Below are 19,403 nucleotides of genomic sequence, written 5' to 3'. Positions count from 1 at the left end.
TAAGAATAAAAATGTAATTTAATTCCAAGCCTTTGGAAATCTTGTGGTAACAGAGTGCAGTGTTTTCCGTTATGTAATTACAATTTATTCATAAAATTGTAACAATATAACAATTTAAAGTACAGGAAGGTAGTATCGTGGCGTGGCGGGAAAGAGAGGGAGGGGGCGAAGGAGACTACAATTAATGGATGATATTAAAACAGAAAGATCATACGCGAAGATGAAGAAGTTAGCGGAGGACCGTGGAGCATGGAAGCTTCACAGCTGCGGCAAGTGACCTGTCAATAAAGGCAGAATACCTATGATGATGATGATGATTAGTCTGTAACAATCAAATATTGTTACAACTTTCAGTTTTCCTGAATTTCCTATTGAAACCAATGTTAAATAAGTCAAAATGTTATAAAGAAATATATTTTCAACGAATTTAAAAAGTTCGTTACTGAATCATCTATGTTTGTGTGTCTGTCTGTTATTTGCGATTTTTTTTTTTTTAATTTTGAGCCCTTCATTGGATAGGTCTAGAGCATCAAAAACTAAGAAAGTGGATGGAATTTATCGCGTTAATCTTACCGTTCCCGAGATATTGCCAAAAAATTGACGATTTCCGGAGATTGAAGGAGCCATATCTCGGGAACCATAAATTATAGAGAGATTATATTGGTGTTGATCAATACCTAAGAAGATGGTGAACATTTTAGTATCAAATAGTAAGTAGCCACTGGCCAGCTGGACACTGGTTTGGCCAGTCGCCACCAGTTAATATCGGTACCAAAATGTTTACCATCCTCTTAAGTATTGATCAACACCAACATCACCTCTCTATGACTTACCGTTCCCGACATATTCGCCAAAAATAGTTCCGATTTCGGGATATTTAAGAAGCCATATCTCGGGAGCCATAAGTCAGAGAGAGATGCTATTTTGCGAATTTTTTGCGAGAACCAGAAGAAAGTGTGGACAAAAAGATTTACTTTTACATGTAGGAACAATCACAGTTATCTTTCCCGCTTCATCTCTCCATTCTTTTTAAGTTCGTTCTGGCAATGCTCTTGGAGCATTCTCAACTGGTAAAATTGTGAAATATCAAATATAAGGAAATCACCAAAACGAAATTCACTAAACTAATACAATTTTTGGAATTTCTGAGAGAATTGGATTTTAACACATTTTTAACGATGCATCTATTAAATACTAACAAAATTGCCATAGTCGTTTTTAAGAAATTCGCGAAACAAAATCTTATCCCTACTCTTTCTTCAATGGTTGTTGCATTTTTGGTGTTTCATATATTCATATGACGAGTTAAAATCCATATCAACGATATATTCCTTATTTTTATTTGCATTCCTCCGTGGAAATTTAAGCATACCCTTCCTCGACTATTACAAGAGAAATGATTATACCACTGTATATGGATGTCGTCAGGAACGTACGCAGGGTGTAGGATGACAATTTAATTGTATAATGAGTTCAAATAAATTTCGTGTTAGTTCCTGTCCCGGCTTCTCACTGAAATCTCGACTTTTCTATAAATTTAATGTAATTTTAGAGGCGTTCTTACAAATTTTCATATTATTATGCTTATATTAAATTTGGACTTCCCCAAAAAACTTTGGACCCTCTCCCTGAGTTATTTTCCAGTCATAATGTCATGGATATTAAGATTTTAGAAGAAATTACAAAAAAAAAAAAAACTGGTTTTTTTCGACAGAAAACACTCCATCACTAAAATACATTTTTCGAACAATTAATTACTTTTAAAATGCAATAGAACTTTGTCGTTTTGTAAGGTTATTAATGACTAGGGCCCGAATAAAAGAAATGCACGTATACATATGAAAATGAATGTTTTGAAGGTTAGAACATAATGTCAGGAATACTGGCATATTTCTGCATTTATTTGAAGTTACGAACTGTTTTAATATTCTTAACGTCCTAAATCAGTAGTTTCATTTGTATTGGGCATGATTAAGAAAACATTTTTCCTACCCTCTGGATAACTGGAGTACTCTTCTAACATCAACATATTGTTAAATTCATGTGTTTTATTTTTCAATTACTAAAACAATTGAGCATCTGAAAACTTAACGAGCCACACAAACCCAAAAACAATTTCTTAAAGTTCTGCTTTAAGTGAAACTGGAAAAGAGGTTAAAGAAAAGGATAAAGTGCTTAGCTCAAATCAAAGATCGAGCTAATCAAACGGTAGGCCCTACATGATTGGTTCTTTATTCTAGCACGTCGTTCATTAGCATCATCACCATCTCCCTTATCCTCAGAGCATAAAGTTGAACTTTAAAAAATCAAGGAAACCCATACCATTAGGAAATGGCTCTTTTGTAAGGAAATACGATATATTTTAGAACTATTAACCCCTTGCGTTCCAGGTGTCATTTTCGTATGTGTGTGCTGTAATAACAGGTTTTTCATTCACTCTTAAAAGACTGTCTCGACCGTTATACAGAGCACGGTTATTTTGCACGCGCGAGGAGAATATTCACATTTGCATTGTGGAACACTTGGACTGAAAAGGGGAAATTTTGATGTTCTGAAGGGATTTTATGCTGCTTCAGGTTGGCAACACAGACCGGAGATCAAACAATTTTTCTTTTTTTTTGTTTTCGATCTCGAAATTATCAATTGTTTATCGTCAAAACAAACACACGTGTGTCGTAATTGAATGCTCCCTTAGGCCTGTTATCTACTGAGATGAAGCATTTTTCTTTCTGTCAATATGGTGCTGTCACCTAAGAAGAAACAGTAGAACTAACTCGTGCCTTGCATTCACTAAAAAATTTCACCATCTCCAAGATTAATGTGACCCTTAATAAAGGATACGTTTTCATGACATCCCCATGGATGTCACTGGTATTTCGAAACAGAGTATTTTATGACATCTACATGAATGTAACTGGAACGCAAGGGGTTAATGTATTATGTATTTGTGATAAGCGAACGAAATCACTATTATCTGTTCAGCCATATCTCTAAACCATGATAAACGTAGCAATGTGTGATTAAAGTACGCTGATTTGCTGATGGCCTACCAACGCTTGTACACCTCCGCAAAATAGTTCATCACTTTTAATTATTACTTGTGCCATCAAACAGGCATATAAAACAACATCATTATTATAAGTAAGAAAAACAGAATCATATTACATGATACCTAATACAGATATGCATGATGGATGTAGAACAGGAGTGAGGAGCACGTGTGAAATAACAGAAGAGTTCACAGCTAAAGTGAGACTTCATCAGGGAGGTAGTCTTAGCACATACCTTTCTGCAATTCTGTTCGACGAGTTTACAAAGGATATTGAAACAAGTCGCGACAGTTAGAATGGCACGTACCAAGCAGACAGCTAGGAAATCTACTGGAGGCAAAGCTCCTCGAAAGCAGCTTGCCACCAAAGCTGCAAGAAAGAGTGCTCCAGCTACCGGTGGAGTGATAAAACCCCATCGTTACAGGCCTGGTACTGTGGCTCTGCGAGAAATTTGTCGTTACCAGAAGAGCACTGAATTGCTCATCTGCAAGCTGCCATTCCAACGACTCGTTCGAGAAATTGCACAAGATTTCAAGACAGATCTTCGCTTCCAAAGCTTAGCTGTCATGGCTTTACAGGAGGCAAGTGAAGCTTACCTTGAAGAGCTTTTCGAAGACACCAACTTGTGTGCTATTCACGCAAAGAGAGTCACAATCATGCCTAAGGACATCCAGCTTGCACGCCGTATTCGTGGGGAACGTGCTTAAGATTCACGTTCTGGTATCTTGGAATATGCTATTTTCGCCGGACGAGATCATGCTTGTGAATGAAACCAAGGGAGCACTGCGAGATAAATTATATACATGAGAAGAAGCGTTGCAGAGCAAGGGGCTTAGAATTAGTAAAACCAGGACAGAATATTTACATTGCCAATTTAGTAAAAATGTTTCGAAAACATAAGAATACGACTGGACGAAGAATAGGTGACAATGACGAAGAAATTCAAATTCTTGGAATCAATATTTCAGGAAGATGCAAGAATAGAAGAGAATACAAACAGTAGGTTTAGCAGTGGTTGGACAAAATGGAGACAAACGGCAAGAGTCTAAAAAAGACTTGCCATGCTACATGGAGCGGAATGCTTAACGACGAAGGAGAGAGAGGAGCAGAAGTTATATGTCGCAGAGATGTTGCTGCGGTGGATATGCGGAGTGACACGGAAAGACAATTAAGATTCAAGTGATCTAAGGAATAGTAAATGTGAGATCAGTAGTAGAAAAACTGCAAGAAAGTATACTTCTATCGTTTGGAAATGTAAGAAGACCGTTGGAATACATAGCTCACTGAGTGGGTGCTTATACAACTGAATGGGAAATGAGTGTGGAGCCGTCCAAAGAAGAAGGAGAGAGATTGAAGAACGACGTGGTGCAGTGTGGTGTCACAGTGGATATGATTCAAGATAGAAACATGTGGAGGACAGGGGTCCAAAATGCCGGCTTTAGACCAAAAAGATATTTTTCGTCCCTTAAGAATACCATTCCCAGAAAACAAAAAAGAATATTCTATCTCTCATATTTAATAACACTAACAAAAGCATTAATTGGTTTCCTCTAGCTAGGTTAGAGTAAAACTTGAATTTCATCAGAATATTGCTAATAATGCCATTAGAAAAGTACATTGCCAACGAAATTAGTTAAAAACTTAAGTTTGCGAAAAATAATGTAGTCTAGTAGTATACGACATACCTGGATTGGCTCCTTCTCTAAAGAGAATGGGTTGATCAGCGTATTGCAAATAATACTGGATGTGTCCCATTTCATGGTGGATGGTCAGTAAATCCTCCATCGTCACATCAGTGCATTGTTTAATCCTATAATAATAATAATAATAATAATAATAATAATAATAATAATAATAATAATAATAATAATAATGCATATATAAAGTAATGTTACTTGAGCACTGTTATGTGTGCGTAGTCTTCAGCACGTTTATACAGTAAGTGACACCAAATTGTAAATTCCAGATACAAGTTCATTTTACAAGGAAAGCTCCATATAGATAAAATCTATTTGACAAACATATGGCCTAATGACTTATAAAGTTATTCTATTAATGATTTCCTTTTTACTGGGTATGCTTACAGAAACGTCTGTCTCATAAAATAGAACGGTGTCTGAGACACTGGATAAGTAGCACAGAGTGTTAGTATGCCAAAGGAGCTGGGGGTGGGCGTCACTTGTAATAGAATTATGCAGGGAAATAGCGTTTCTTGTGGTCGGAATATGGGCATCCATATTATTAGCACCTTTCCATCTTGAAATATTATCGCTTCAATTATATTCTAATGCATGCATTGTGTTTAACATACATATAATATGCAACAATACTGTTCTCCTCTTAAATGCAGTAATTGGTTTCCTCTAGCTACGTTAGAGTAAAATTTTCATCAGAATACTAACAATTTTGATTATCATTTGTTTATGTATTCTTATTTTTTTTTTTTGTATTATCCAAAACACATTCGAGTGTTATTTCTCATGGTGGATACGTTTAGTATAAAATTGTGAGGTGTGTTTGAAGTAATACTTTGTATACTTAGATTTCGATTTGCATTCGGAAAGTAATTATATACAAACGTCTCTTTCGTTATTACTTGCATATAGCATTTTTACTGGGAAGTTTGAAAAGGTGTGCTCAAATATTATTTATACGAGGTACTACTGAAAACATGTGAGATTTTTTTTACCGGGCAACAATAGCAGTACGACATTCTGCCGCTAGATGTCTCGAGCTACTGCCCACTTAGTTGTCTCATCTTTGGCACATTGGGGGCGCGGTGGCTCAATGGTAGAGCGTTCACCTCCGGTGCTTGGGGTCCCTGGTTTGATCCCAGTTCGCGTCGTGTGGACTTTGTGGTGGACAAACACCGTGCTTGTGGGTTTTCTCGGGGTTCTCCCGTTTCCTACCACTTTCTTCACTCCACCGTTTCACTCATTTCTCATTATCACCGTCTCCTTTAGCCTAACAGGCATAATCGTGGGACGTAAAACTTAAAGTTTTCATTTCATTTTTCTTTTACACATTCCGCTGTGAGTTGTAGTTGTGCGTACCAGGACGTGTTTCAGTGCTTCTGCGATTTGTTAAATTGCTGACGTTAAAGAGCAACAGATTTGCGTCAAGTTCTGTGTCAAGTTGAAGAAAACTGCAGCCGAAACTCATCGCATCCTGAAAGAGGCATTTGGCGAGAGTGCAAGAATATTTAAGTGCTTCAAGGGTTTCGAAGAAGACCGTGAATCTGTGGGAGATGACAAAGATTCTGGTCGACCGTCAACATGCACAACACCGGAAATGGGGCCGCGGGTGCTCAGTGGTAGAGTATTCTCCTCTGGTGCTTGGGGTCCCCGGTTCGATCCCAGCTCGTGCCAAGTGAACTTTGTGGTGGACAAACACCGTGTGCGTGGGTTTCCTCGGGGTTCTTCCGTTTCCTCCTACTTCCTTCATTTCACCATTTCATTCATTTCTCATCATCACTGTCTCCTTTAGCAAAGCCGGTATAACTGTGGGATGTAAAACTTAAGGATTTAATTTCATTTTCAACGCCAGAAATGATCATGAAAGTACGTGATGTAATTCGCGAAGACAGAAGGCAGACAATTCACAATGTTTGTAACAGACTTCGACTGTCGTACGCTACATGTCAACTAATTCTATCCGATGAACTGAACATGAGACGAATTGCTGGGAAGTGTGTCCCCGCCTTCTCAGCATCGACCAAAAAACCCCAGGATTCAAACGTGCACTGAGCTGCAACAAAGAGTTCGAGAGTGTCCAAGCTTCATATGCAGAGGTATTGCAGGTGATGAATCTTGGGTTTATTGTTGTGACCCGGAAACGAAGCAGCAATCATCACAATGGAAGACGCCATCCTCTTCAAGGCCGAAAAAAACTCGACAAGTTCTCAGGAACATGAAGTCGATGCTGATCATTTTTTCGACATTCGAGGAATGGTGCATAAGGAGCATGTTCCACCTGGTCAGAATATCAACGAAAAGTCTTACTGTGAGGTTTTGAAGGGACTGAGGAATGTTCGGCGCAAACGGCCAGAGCTGTGGCAAACGAAAGACTGGTTGCTGCATCATGATAATGCGCCCGCGCACACTTCCTTCGTTGTGAGGGAATTTCTGGTGAAAACCAACACGGCAACGGTCCCTCACATTCCTTACTCCTCTCACCCGTGCGATTTCTACCTGTTTCCGAAGATGAAACTCGCGTTGAAAGGGCGACGTTTTGACTCCATTGAACACATTCAAGTGGAATTGCAACGTGTCGTGAACACCCTTCACCCTGCAGACTTCCAGGACAATCGTTGCATACGTGGCGGAAAGGACTACTTTGAAGGTGACGGAGGACATTAGGACGTAAGTATAGTTTTCTGATTATTACAATGACGTTCTCGGATATTTTGGATAGCACCTCGTACACTATCCAGATAACATGGTAAAAGAACTTGAACCACCAAAAGAACTTGAAACAAACTTACAACTCTATTGATAGTATTGATCCTATGTTTGCCAATACAAATTACTTAAGCCTAGACGTACTGATATTAATAATTGTATTATTAATCAATGAGGTGTCAAACAAATGATTTTCCAAGAACAAAAACTCACCAAAACGATTATACCTATTTCAAAATTCTATATACCAGACGAATAGATCATATCGTAACTTAATCCAGCACACCGTCTTGTAGAGATGCAATAAATATTAAAGTAACTGATTTTAGCACTTGTATTAATTTTGTTTTTAGATAGAGTACATCTTTAAAAATGAAATTCGAAACATTGAATGTATCAGAACTTTATTTTACCACAGACAAGTTCTTCTTAAAAAGACCAAAATCATACTAACCACTTACACTTAGTTCAATGATAGGCAACGTTAACCCAACATCAATGATGACTCATGCTTCAAGTAAACATACCAAGTAACTGCTGCTTCCCACTTAACTGAATGGCGGACAACGTTAGCCCAACAACAATGATGACTCACGCTTCAAATAAGCATCTACCAAGGAAGTGCTGCTGTGTTCTTTCTATTTATTAGAATGGCAGACAATGTTAACCTAATAACAATGATGAGTCATGCTTCAAATAAACTTATACCAAGTAAGTGCTCCTGTATTTTTCCTACTTATTAGAATGGCTGACAACGTTAACTTCATAAAATGATGATTCATGGTTCAAATAAGCTTACACCAAGAAAGTGCTACTGTGTTCTTTCTGTTTATTAGAATGGCAGGGAACGTTAACCTAATAACAAACATGTCATGTTTCAATTAAACGTGTGCTAAGAAAGTGTTGTTGTACTTATCCCACTTAATTCCATGGCATACAACATTAATTTTTCGACAATGATGATTCATGCTTCAAAAGAATGTACACTCCGCATCAAAAAAATTGCGACAGCTAACGCTGTGCAGTTAGGCCACCCAATACACAACTTCTTATCCCATAATCGTGTCAGGTAAAGAGAAGGCTCTCTCCTCCTTTCTTCTCTCTCATACTAAAATTAGCTAACAACATGAGCGCAATTCTAATTTCTAACTATACATGTAGATATTAGTTTCGATAAAATAAAATAACAAAACCGAGACGAAACAAGCTTCATAAGTTGATATAGCTAGAAACTGAAATACACACAATGAAAAATTGAAACCAACGGATGTCTATTACACAGACTCAGAAATGAGGCAGAGAGAGAGAGAGAGAGAGAGAGAGAGAGAGAGATTGAGAGAAGAGGAGAGAAGAAGGAAACGAAAAGGGAGAATAGATTAAAATGTGGAATTCAAACGTAATAAGAAAAGAACTTGACATTACGAAGTTCCGTTTCCAGAAATCCAACAGTAATATAGAAATATCGTTTGTTTCTACATATTTTTTCAGAACTATTCGAATATATAGAGGATGATTTAAACATTCATTAAGTCACTTTCATAAAGGATAGCATACTCAATTTCCAGTAGAATTGTAGATCTTCATACAATCCAGGAAAAATTACAGAAATAAAACATATTTTGAAGTAATTTTGCCGTGCAAGTTCAAAAGTACGTAAAAGGATTGTATGTTTTTTCTTTATTAGTGGTCACCAATTTCTCTCTAGGCCGTCGAATAAATGAATTTCGTTGTGCACTTTGGTGCAAAGAACCTTACAGGAAGAAGCCGGTTCGTTCCAAAGATCAGGGCAAAAGTAATATTTGGCTTGTAATTTAAGGCGTCATGATAGTGTAGGGGTAACGTAATGAACTTATGAATAATACTGCTATCTAACGTCGGTTCAAATTCTGTTCATACCAAAGTTGATTTTTTTTACAAAGTGATTGTGAAAAATCGACTTATCATAATGGACAAGCAATACGTAAGAATGTGGAAGCGAACACCTGTATCATGATAGAGACGATTTACGAATGTTGGTTGGGAAAGTGCAAGGTAATTACCAGGACATTCCAAACACATAATTGATCTGCAGTATACCTATGTACACTTTTCGTGTTATCGTTTTCAGAAAGAAACAATACACTATTTGTTAAACCAAGTTTGGGTAAAGCAATCGGCAGTGTAGTGGTAAAGTGCTAGACATCCAAATGGAAAATCTTGGTTCGATTCCCCATCAGGTAGTATGATTTTTTTGCATAAAATAATGGCTGCAAACATAGATTCATCTTCTGTTGGAGAACTTACAAGGCATCACCGGCGATAATTGGAGTAAACAGTATGTGCGTTCTACATCATACACTGCAATGATAAGGATGTTTCATATTTATATTCGTGTCCTCTCTCTCTTAATGTTTCCCTATCCTGTCTTTGCATCTTTCACTTCTGTCCTTTTTCTTTCTTTCTGTCTATCTTTCTCTTTGTGTTCCAAAGTTAAAATGAAGCAAGAGCCTGATATACCTGGTCTGGAAAATATAATTAACTGGGAACTTGGGCGTCGTGTTTTTTGTGCTCTGGGGATAACATCTCCAGTCCTGGTCATCTCTGACAGAAATACTGTTTAAACAGAAGGGAATAAGTGAAATATCTTTTCTATTCTCTGGGTTATCGAATCTCAGTCGAATTACCGGGTCACTACGGGTTTGAATCCTCGACCCAGTGGTGGTCTATAACCTAACCAATTTCATCGGACTGACATGATGATCCGTTTGAGCTCTAGCGTGTTCGTTCTATCTGTGCAAATTATGTTACACCTACAAGAGAGGAAATCGATTCTGCTGGATGTTCGGAAGAAATAAATCTTCGGAAAAGACTAGAAAATGGCAACCTCTTTCGTTATTTGAAAACAAGATTTTATTTATACTAGTTCGACACAAAATGTATTTCCATCCTATAATTCAATGTGTTTTATTCACGTTGAAATTTGAAGTGTGCTACATCTATGAGGAACATAAACTTTTCCTTTCTAACATTCGTAACTTCATTACGATACAGTTTGGATTTTTAATATAGGTATTTCTGATAGAAATTTAGCAGTAAAATAGCACTCATTCAATTTTCTCTTTCTTTCTTTTCTTTTCGTTCCATTTTTTTGTTTTGTTCAGTTTGCATTAGTAGTCTGAAATGGAGGATATGACAAACGCTACCTACTGCGTTTATTAGAGTGTATTTTGGATCAGTACGTCCAATGAACCCTACCGAAATTGCAATCGAACCACGCGGAAACAAAGCGTGTGTGTTAAACTTTTGACATTATCCAAGATGTGTCTCGGAGATCTACAGTTCTACTGGAAATTGAGTATGCTATCCTTTATGAAAGTGACTTAATGAATGTTAAAAGCATCCTCTATATATTCCAATAGTTCTGAAAAAATATGTAGTAACAAACGATATTTCTATATTACTGTTGGATTTCTGGACACGGAAGTTTATAATGTTAGGTTCTTTTCTTACAACGTTTGAATTCCAATTTTTATCTGTTCTCTCTTTTTGTTTCCTTCTTCTCTCCTCTTCTCTGAATCTCTCTCTCTCTTTCTCTCTCTCTCTGCTTCATTTCTGAGTCTGTGTAATAGACATCCATTGGTTTCAATTTTTCATTGTGTGTGTTTCAGTTTCTCCCTACATCAACTTATGAATCTTGTTTTGTCTCGGTTTTATTTCATTTTGTCGAAACTAACACATGTATAGTTTGAAATTAGAACTGCGCTCATGTTGTTAGCTAATTTTAGTATGGGAGAGAAGAAAGGAGGAGAGAAAGGGGTCTCTTTACCTGACACGATTATGGGATAAGAAGGTGTATATTGAGTGGCCTAACTGCACGACGTTAGCTGTCGCAATCTTTTTGATGCGGAGTGTACCAACTAAGTGCTGTTGTGTTCTTCCCGATTAATTGAATGGGATACAATTTTAACCCAACAATAAAGATGACTGATGCTTCACGTAAACATGTAGCAAATAAATGATGTTGTGTTAACCAAACATCAATTATGGCTTATGTTTCAACTGCATCAAGTAGTTAATGGATGCTGTGTTGAGAGATTACTAATTTCTTATTATTCGCGTCTATAAGCCAAACATTTAAAGTTTTATGATATTTTTGGATAAAAAGCGGCTTATACATTCTAGGTACGGTACACCAGAATATACAATTTAGTTTGACGGTCGCACTTTATGTAATAAAATATATGTGTTTGAACTGCCAGGTTTGGTTACGTGAAACTAAACCTATAGGAACATGACACAATTTGATGATGCCCTACGTTGTGGAACAAACAGTTCATTAGAAGTGAATTTGTTGGTTGCATGAATTCTTGTTGATCTACACTTTAACTTTTTTATTATTATTTTGTCGCTTGTCCATTTTCCATTTTTCGCTGTAACTCATGCTAAAAAGACAGTATGCGCATCTGCAGATTATTCTCGAATAATAGGTAGGGTACAAAAGAGTCAGGGTAACCAGGTGGCTTGTTAGTTGGATGGTATGGGAGACAGCTGTTACTTTTGGCTTTCAAGATTGGAGATTTGTGCCTAAATTACGTAACTCTACAACCGCAGGAATATCGGAAATATAACTATATTACTTCCATCAGGAATCAAATCAAAGACTACATGCATAAAACCACTCATGTCAACTATTTGGCTATAGTTTAATCATGTTCAGAAATTTTCCATGACTCTTTTTCCCCCATGTTTTACGAAGTATTGCAAAATTCAAAGAACAGTTTTATAAATTATGTATTAAATATTCTACAGTATTTATAAATTACTATTTAAAGCTAGTGGTATGATCTGGTAAACATTGAGTTTGTTGAAGATTTGTATTCAATATTATCAATCAGTGATAGATTTACAACCTCTCTCTTGTAAACTTTTCGGAAACCTATAGAAGTAGCCCTCAGTGAAATAGTTGCTATTATTAGACTGTTTCCTTTTCCGTGACGAAATGAGTAATTTTAAGAAATGAAAGAGCTGTTAAATTATGATAGTAAATGACAATGTATGGTTTAAAGGAAGACAATTCTAGCGTTGAAAGTGGTAAGTTTACTGAATCCAATAGGGTCCACAGTATTGACGTAGAAAAAAAAATGCCTTTGCAATCGGAAGATATATCACAAATAGACAGGGCCATATAGTTGTGTACCGTTGCAACAAATTGCAACTTTACAGTAATTGAAGTCAACCTAATCAGCAGCGAGAATCGGTACTTGCTTAAACGCAATTTTTTTGTGTGGTAGATCTGCATCTAGTGATGATAAAACGTTGTAATATTTACATACTTGAGGTTAACTCTGCCCACATATTTTAAAATTTTTATATCTATATCTATATCTATATCTATATCTATATCTATATCTATCTATCCATCCATCCATCTATCTATCTATCTATCTATCTATCTATATCTATATCTATATCTATATCTATATCTATCTATCTATCTATCTATCTATCTATCTATATATATATATATATATATATATATATATATATATATATATATATATATATATATATATATATATATATATGAGTTCATTCGTGGCTAAGCGGTTAACATACACACCTTTGGCGTGGGAGACCGTGGTTCGATTCCCGACGGGAGCTCATGTGGTTCGGATTCCACATTAATAAGTAGTCCACGTCTCATATAAGCTCGCTGCTGAATGGGATGTTAAACTCAAAATCAATCAATCAATATATATAATCTATGGGGAGAACCATGAGCGCAATCCTAAGGGTCGAGGGGGGCCGAGTTCTCCCAAGTTTGCTTGAACAAAAGTATAGTCTATGTGTTTAAAATCTTCACTGATACCTTACTAAATATCTAACAAACCTGAATCCCTCCTCCTCAAAGTTGTACATCAATTGGCGCCACTGAGCAGGGCTAACCTTCAGTATGTTAACATGGCAACGAGCTAAAGGGTTAGAATTAAGAATTAGAAATAATAATGATTATGATGTAAGGTTAAAGTTACCCTTCACTTTTGCAATATTTTGAAAAATGTGAAAAATATATGGGAGAGGGAATTTACAACAACCGGAGTTAAAAAGTATTTCTAGTTTACTGGTATTATAAACCCTTTCATTTTGCAGTAGGAGAGAAACTAAATAACTAATCATAGTTCACTGACCTGTAATCCTTTCGGTTGCAGAAATCCCAGGCAGAGGCATGGCACACTACTTTCCTGTCGGAAGGCTTCTCTAACATAGAATGTCGCCAGAATTCAGGAGGCATAGCCTTCAGCCCTAGCGATACGAAGAATTCCTCCGCCACTTGGAACATTCTGAGGGAAGAAAGGGAAAATAGAAGCAATCATCATTATTTGCAGATTCTTCCACTACAATCTAAGTTTTCATGTAAGATATCCTTTAATATCACCAGTGGCGGCTTTTGAGGGAAGTCATAACGGTAAACATTTATTTTTTTTTATCTGTAGAAACTAATGGAAGAACGCTCACCTAATATACTAATTCTTGTATATAGCCATATGAAGCATTTTCCCCGTAACTTGCAGCGGTGTAGCTATTAATTTCCAGGACTGCTCTAATAACACCAGAACAGATGATGTGAAAAACGTACCCTTTTAATATGTTTAGAAGTAATCCCTACCTGCCGTAATACACTTCTGTGCTCTGCTGTATAAGTTGTGGAAACAACTTTTAAAGTTCTCTTTCGGAACGCAAGTCAGGAGAGTATGGCAGATAATGCAGCTCTCCATGACCAAAACAGCTTCACTGGCAACGCAATGTGAGGCGGTCGTTGTCGTGCAACAGAAACCAACTCCCATTCTGTCGAAAACGGGGACGTACTCTGCGAATTCTTTGTCGGAGCCGGGCAAGAACTTCTGTGTAATACTGTCCTGTAACAGCTGGGAGACCGCCATTCTGCGCTCTGTCTCTTGGTTTCAAGGTCGTATTGGTAGCACCAAGATTCGTCATCCGTTACTATCGAATCCAGGAAAGCAGGGCCAGCGCCAGCGTTGTCGATGAGTTCACCACACGCGTCCATTCTGAGTTGCTTTTGTTCGTCCGATAAACAGTGCGGAACAAATCTGGAACAACCTTGCGTTTCCCTAGGTCTTGGGTCAGAATTTAGCGAATTATTTCTTTGTCGATGTTCAGTTCACTGGCCAGTATTCGAATAGTCAGTCGCCGATCTGATGTTACAAGCTCGCGAACTTTGTCAATTGTTTCAGGCGTACGCACGGAAATCGGCCTTCCGGTGTGGGCGTCATCTTCAACACTTTCGCGCCCGTCCCGAAAACGGCCATACCATTCAAATGTGCGGGAGCGGGATAATGCTTGCTCACCATACACTTGCTTCAACATTGCATGTGTTTCTGTCGCACTTTTGCCTAGTTTAAAGCAGAATTTGATTTTCACCCTTTGCTCCATTTCTGTACTTCCACAACACCACTTTACCACTTCGACAACAACACTGCACCAGATACGTCGCGGGGATCATGTTGAGATGTACTACCTTCCGGATATCAGCACCGCCTCTCTCGGGCGAGTGATCTGTTTCGTGCTGTGACGTCAGTCCTGGATATTAATAGCCATACCTTGTATATATGTTTGTTCACTAATCAATAAAAGTAGTTCGAGATATCAAGGTTTGAATATAAAACTCATGTTTGCTCTGTTGTGTAAATAGTCTTGAAACTAAAGTTTCCCACGAGACGATACAGTATTTTTATGGTGATACACATGTCGAGACAGATGCAAACTAATACACTTTCCGAGACGAGATATTACTTTTACGCACTTTTGCGAGACAAGACGGTCTCAATCCTTGTCTCGCAAGCGAACTTACTTGAAGCCTTCAGTGCTGAAAATAAAGTAAATATATTTTTACATTGGCTGCCACTTTACTGTTAATTAAAATGAATTTCGTTCTAAGAAGGTTAAACAACATACACAACGAGACAAGCAGGCCTTATTTATCAGCCGGAGTTGCGTACCGTATGAATAGATTTATTTATTGGTCGTGAAATTATCTTCTATCATAATAATAGTACGATACAACTGAAACAAGAAAAATGTAATAGCTCTATTATGGAATAGTGTGTAATTTAACAGGGCATCTGAATTAACTCAATTCTTTAGTATTAGGTGATGCAGAGGCGACAGATTGGACTATTCGTGCATTCTATGTCGCCATCCTATTCAACACCGGGAGATGGTATATTGTATCACTAAAAACTATTCCCAATTAGCGATCAGTGCCTGGTTTTGGAATGTTGCGGCCTATTATTATCTCGGTCGTGCAGCTTCTAAACATGGATATTTCCCACCAAGACAATGCGTGACAACATATAGCACACGACACATTTGACAATTACTAAGTACGTAGATGCCTGCTTCTCTGACCCACGTGTTCATCTGACTTCTCTCCTATCGAACACGTCTGATCAATGATCCACAACGACTAATGACCAGTGATGACTTCAGAGGGCGGTGGCCCTCGAAGGAAATTTCCCTCCGAAGCTACGATCCCGATACGTTCAACCTGGCGTATCAGTATTTCCGTATTGTTAGTTTCACCCCCTGTTTATCCAAGTCCCCGGGGGGAAGGTCTTCTGAAACCATCACTGCTCATGACTACAGCAGATGAACAACGTGTACAAATTGGCATTAAAACCGTAGGCGTGTGGTACACGAGGAAGACATCAACGTCCGCAGTGGCTCTACGCAATACTAATTACGATATTCTGCTAGGTTCCGGATGCGCAGTCACATGTAGCATAGAGGAATAAACGTAGACCATTTCATCGTAATAGCATAGTAATTGTCTACCACATGTAATGTTGCTACGTCTTATCTTTCCTCGTGTTCCAATTTTAATGAGCAGTAATGCAATCTAATATCCAATGTTTAGAACTATGTTGAAATACAGGAAACAGTCAATAGTATAGTACTTGTAGTATAAGTTGTGATTGAAAGTAGTATATAATAAATACGCCTAGTCTCGGACAGGTACCTACATACATTCCTTGGCCGCATATTTAAACAGCCTTTGATTCTATCACCCTAGAACACATGCTCTCTGGGTTCTTAGAATCTCATCAGAAAACTACCAAATATCCCACAGGAACAAAAGGTGATTGGGAAAGTTTAAAAATTCCCGTGCACCACTTTTAGCTCAGAATTTTACAATACTCTTGTCATGCTGAATCGATTGCAAATAAAACGCATCTCGCTATCCCTTAACATTTTTGCTCTGCTACTTGTCGACAGACAAACAGTTCGATATAATACTTCACAAACATATCAATTGCATAGTTGGAACTTCTAACAAAAAGGATCAGATATTGTAGTGTTGGACATGTTGTTTACAACAGATATTGTAAAAAGGAAATGTATGACTGGGTATTTCTTAAAGGTGTGTGTACGTATGTGATATCCACCGCCCGCTGGAGTCACTCTTCTCTCGCTCGCTCTCTATACTGCCTGTCGAATCATCGAAAATAACATGGAGATCACCGAACGAATATTTTTCCTAATTCCGCCGCATGGGTGCAGCACTAAGCGAGGCTTATGTGTATAAATTTCATAGAGGAAAATACATTTTACGGTTCAGTGTTTTCGCGTATTACTGTTGTATGTCCTTTTCTAAGGCATAAAGAGACATTTTAGAATACGTTGAAGTATCGTTTCACGAAATACCATCGTGTATTCAATTACAAAAAAATGGTTAAGTAAAATATCAAGACATGGTGATACGAATGGTAGTAACTAAATTCCTCCAGACAGATCTGTTGTTTGTTGTCAACATTCTGTAAAAGAAGATTTAAAAAAATGCAAAGTTCGGAAGCTGAAAGAAGATTCTGTGCCCAATGTATTCTCTGAATGTTAGTAATAGACGACTAGAAGAGCCACCTAGAAAGGTGAACTTCCATACTCTAAACTATGTCACATTCGCCTCACTAAAGGACTATAAGACTTCATTGAGGCTGCTATACCGCATTTCAAGAAATCGGTAGATTTACTGAGAAATCTGAGGCATTATGTTTGCCAGTTCTGCGGAATGCACTTTGTTGAACTGTCACAGTCAAGAAAAGAACAAATTGCTATTATCAGAAATATGTGCAGAAAGCATAAACAAGACGTTTTGATTTTCTTGAAAATTCAAACTCATTTCCAGAAAGACAGTTCAAACTCTAAAAATGAGGATTGGACATTTTCCACTGTTTCGTATTATTATTATTATTATTATTATTATTATTATTATTATTATTGATAATAACATTGAAAGTTGGAGTGAGTGGAGCGCGTCGTTCGCCAGAAAATACTGTGGAGTTGAGTTTAACGTCTCGTTCAGCAGCGAGGCTATATGAGACGTGAAACTACTGATTAACGTGGAATCCGAATCACATGACCTCCCGCCGGGAATCGAACCCGAGTCTCCTACGCCAAAGCCGGCCAGAGAATACATTCAAGGTCGGTGTCAGATTTAATGTTTTGCCACCCATAGGCAAAAAAATATACAGTATATATATTTGCGTCTTCCATGCCGACGTACAAAATTTTAACACAATATAATTTAACACAATATATATAGGATAATTTCGATATAACGTCTCACGATTATGCCCGTTAAGCTAAGGGAGACGGATGATTAAGGCAAGTGAGATGTTGATGGAAGGAAATGTGGAAGGAAACGAAAGTACCCCGAGAAAACCAACGGACACGAAGTTGTGCATCACAAACTTGCTTGACCGGGAATAGAACCAGGAACCCCACGCATCAGAGGTAAGCGCTCTACCACTGAACCACCCTGCCCTTATATATATATTTTTGTACAAATTTTTGCGAATTTTAGTTTCGAATCTGCTGTAAAGAAAGATTCAAATTGTTACAAATTTACGTCTTTTAAAACAAAGACAGAGAATGATCAGTCTGTGCAAGAGTAAAAGAAATTGGTTTGAAGTTCCGTGCGTAAAATGTTAATATTGAAATACTAAAAAGTCACAGAATAAGCGTATTTGATTGTTGAAATTTATGTTTCTACTGCAATGCGAAGTGATTATTTTGGTTAGAGTAATTAAATCCTTCAATAAAACTTTTGAATATTATACTTTTTGTTCACACTAAAATCTTAATTTCAGTATCATCTTAATGAACACTAAATCATAAAGATGAATGAAGTGGAAGAAAAGGGTATTATGAAACAGTATAATATGGAAATTGTTGCCATTGTCCAACTTATTTTAGATTTGTATGAACTTTTGCCCTTAAAATAAATTTAAACTGCCTTCCTTCTTGCTTTGTACCGAGCAAAGGTGTCCATCTCCCCAACATGATTAACGTAATCATGCTGAACGTCATGGAGGGGGTTTACTGTCTTTAACCATGTTTATTATTCTTCATCTTTTGCATTTTTTCGTTCCGCATATTCAATTTTGGTCCAACGGGCGATCGTAAGATCGTTCTGCCCTTAGGCCTGTGTCTAGTTGTAGTAGTGTTAAATCCAGCCTTGCACAGGATATATACATATCAGGTACAAAATTTCTTGGGTTGGCATAGAAAAATGTACGATGTATGCGAATCTATCTTGGGGAGATGGATGGTAAATCCTGATTTCATTTTATACTGTGTAGATTCCATGATAAGATTCAACGGCAGTCTTGTGTTTCTGAGATGATGAGTCATCGCTCCTTTTGTCTATAATTTTAATATAATAATAATAATAATAATAATAATAATAATAATAATAATAATAATAATAATAATAATAATAATAATAATAATAATAATAATAATAATAATATAATGGTGATGGTTCTCAGTCAACACCAGCAATGTGAGCTGCTTGTGTTGGTCTTATCAACTGAGTTGATCATAATTTAATTGCTTGGAATGTGTTTGGTCTATTTTGGATTTACTTCTTTGAGAAACTAACGATGACACTTTATGT

The 19,403-nt window shown here is 37.3% G+C and overlaps 1 protein-coding gene across 2 annotated transcripts in view; it reads right to left on the bottom strand.

Annotated features, from left to right (window-relative positions):
• Window positions 1-19,403, bottom strand: part of LOC145668092 (angiotensin-converting enzyme-like) — a 326,884-nt gene that overhangs the window by 59,338 nt on the left and 248,143 nt on the right. For both annotated transcript variants that reach the window (XM_081735610.1, XM_081735609.1), the window contains exons 8-9: window positions 13,618-13,770; window positions 4,736-4,860 (exon numbers count right to left, since the gene is read on the bottom strand). In XM_081735610.1, the coding sequence (XP_081591736.1) occupies window positions 4,736-4,860; window positions 13,618-13,770 (278 nt within the window). The remainder of the gene's footprint in view (window positions 1-4,735; window positions 4,861-13,617; window positions 13,771-19,403) is intronic.

The sequence above is a fragment of the Thermobia domestica genome, chromosome 13, assembly GCF_964235325.1.
Source record: "Thermobia domestica chromosome 13, izTheDome1.hap1.1, whole genome shotgun sequence".
Classification (NCBI taxonomy): Eukaryota; Metazoa; Arthropoda; class Insecta; order Zygentoma; family Lepismatidae; genus Thermobia; species Thermobia domestica.
The sequence above is the reverse complement of the archived record's forward strand: the minus strand, read 5'-3'. Positions and strand labels throughout refer to the sequence as shown.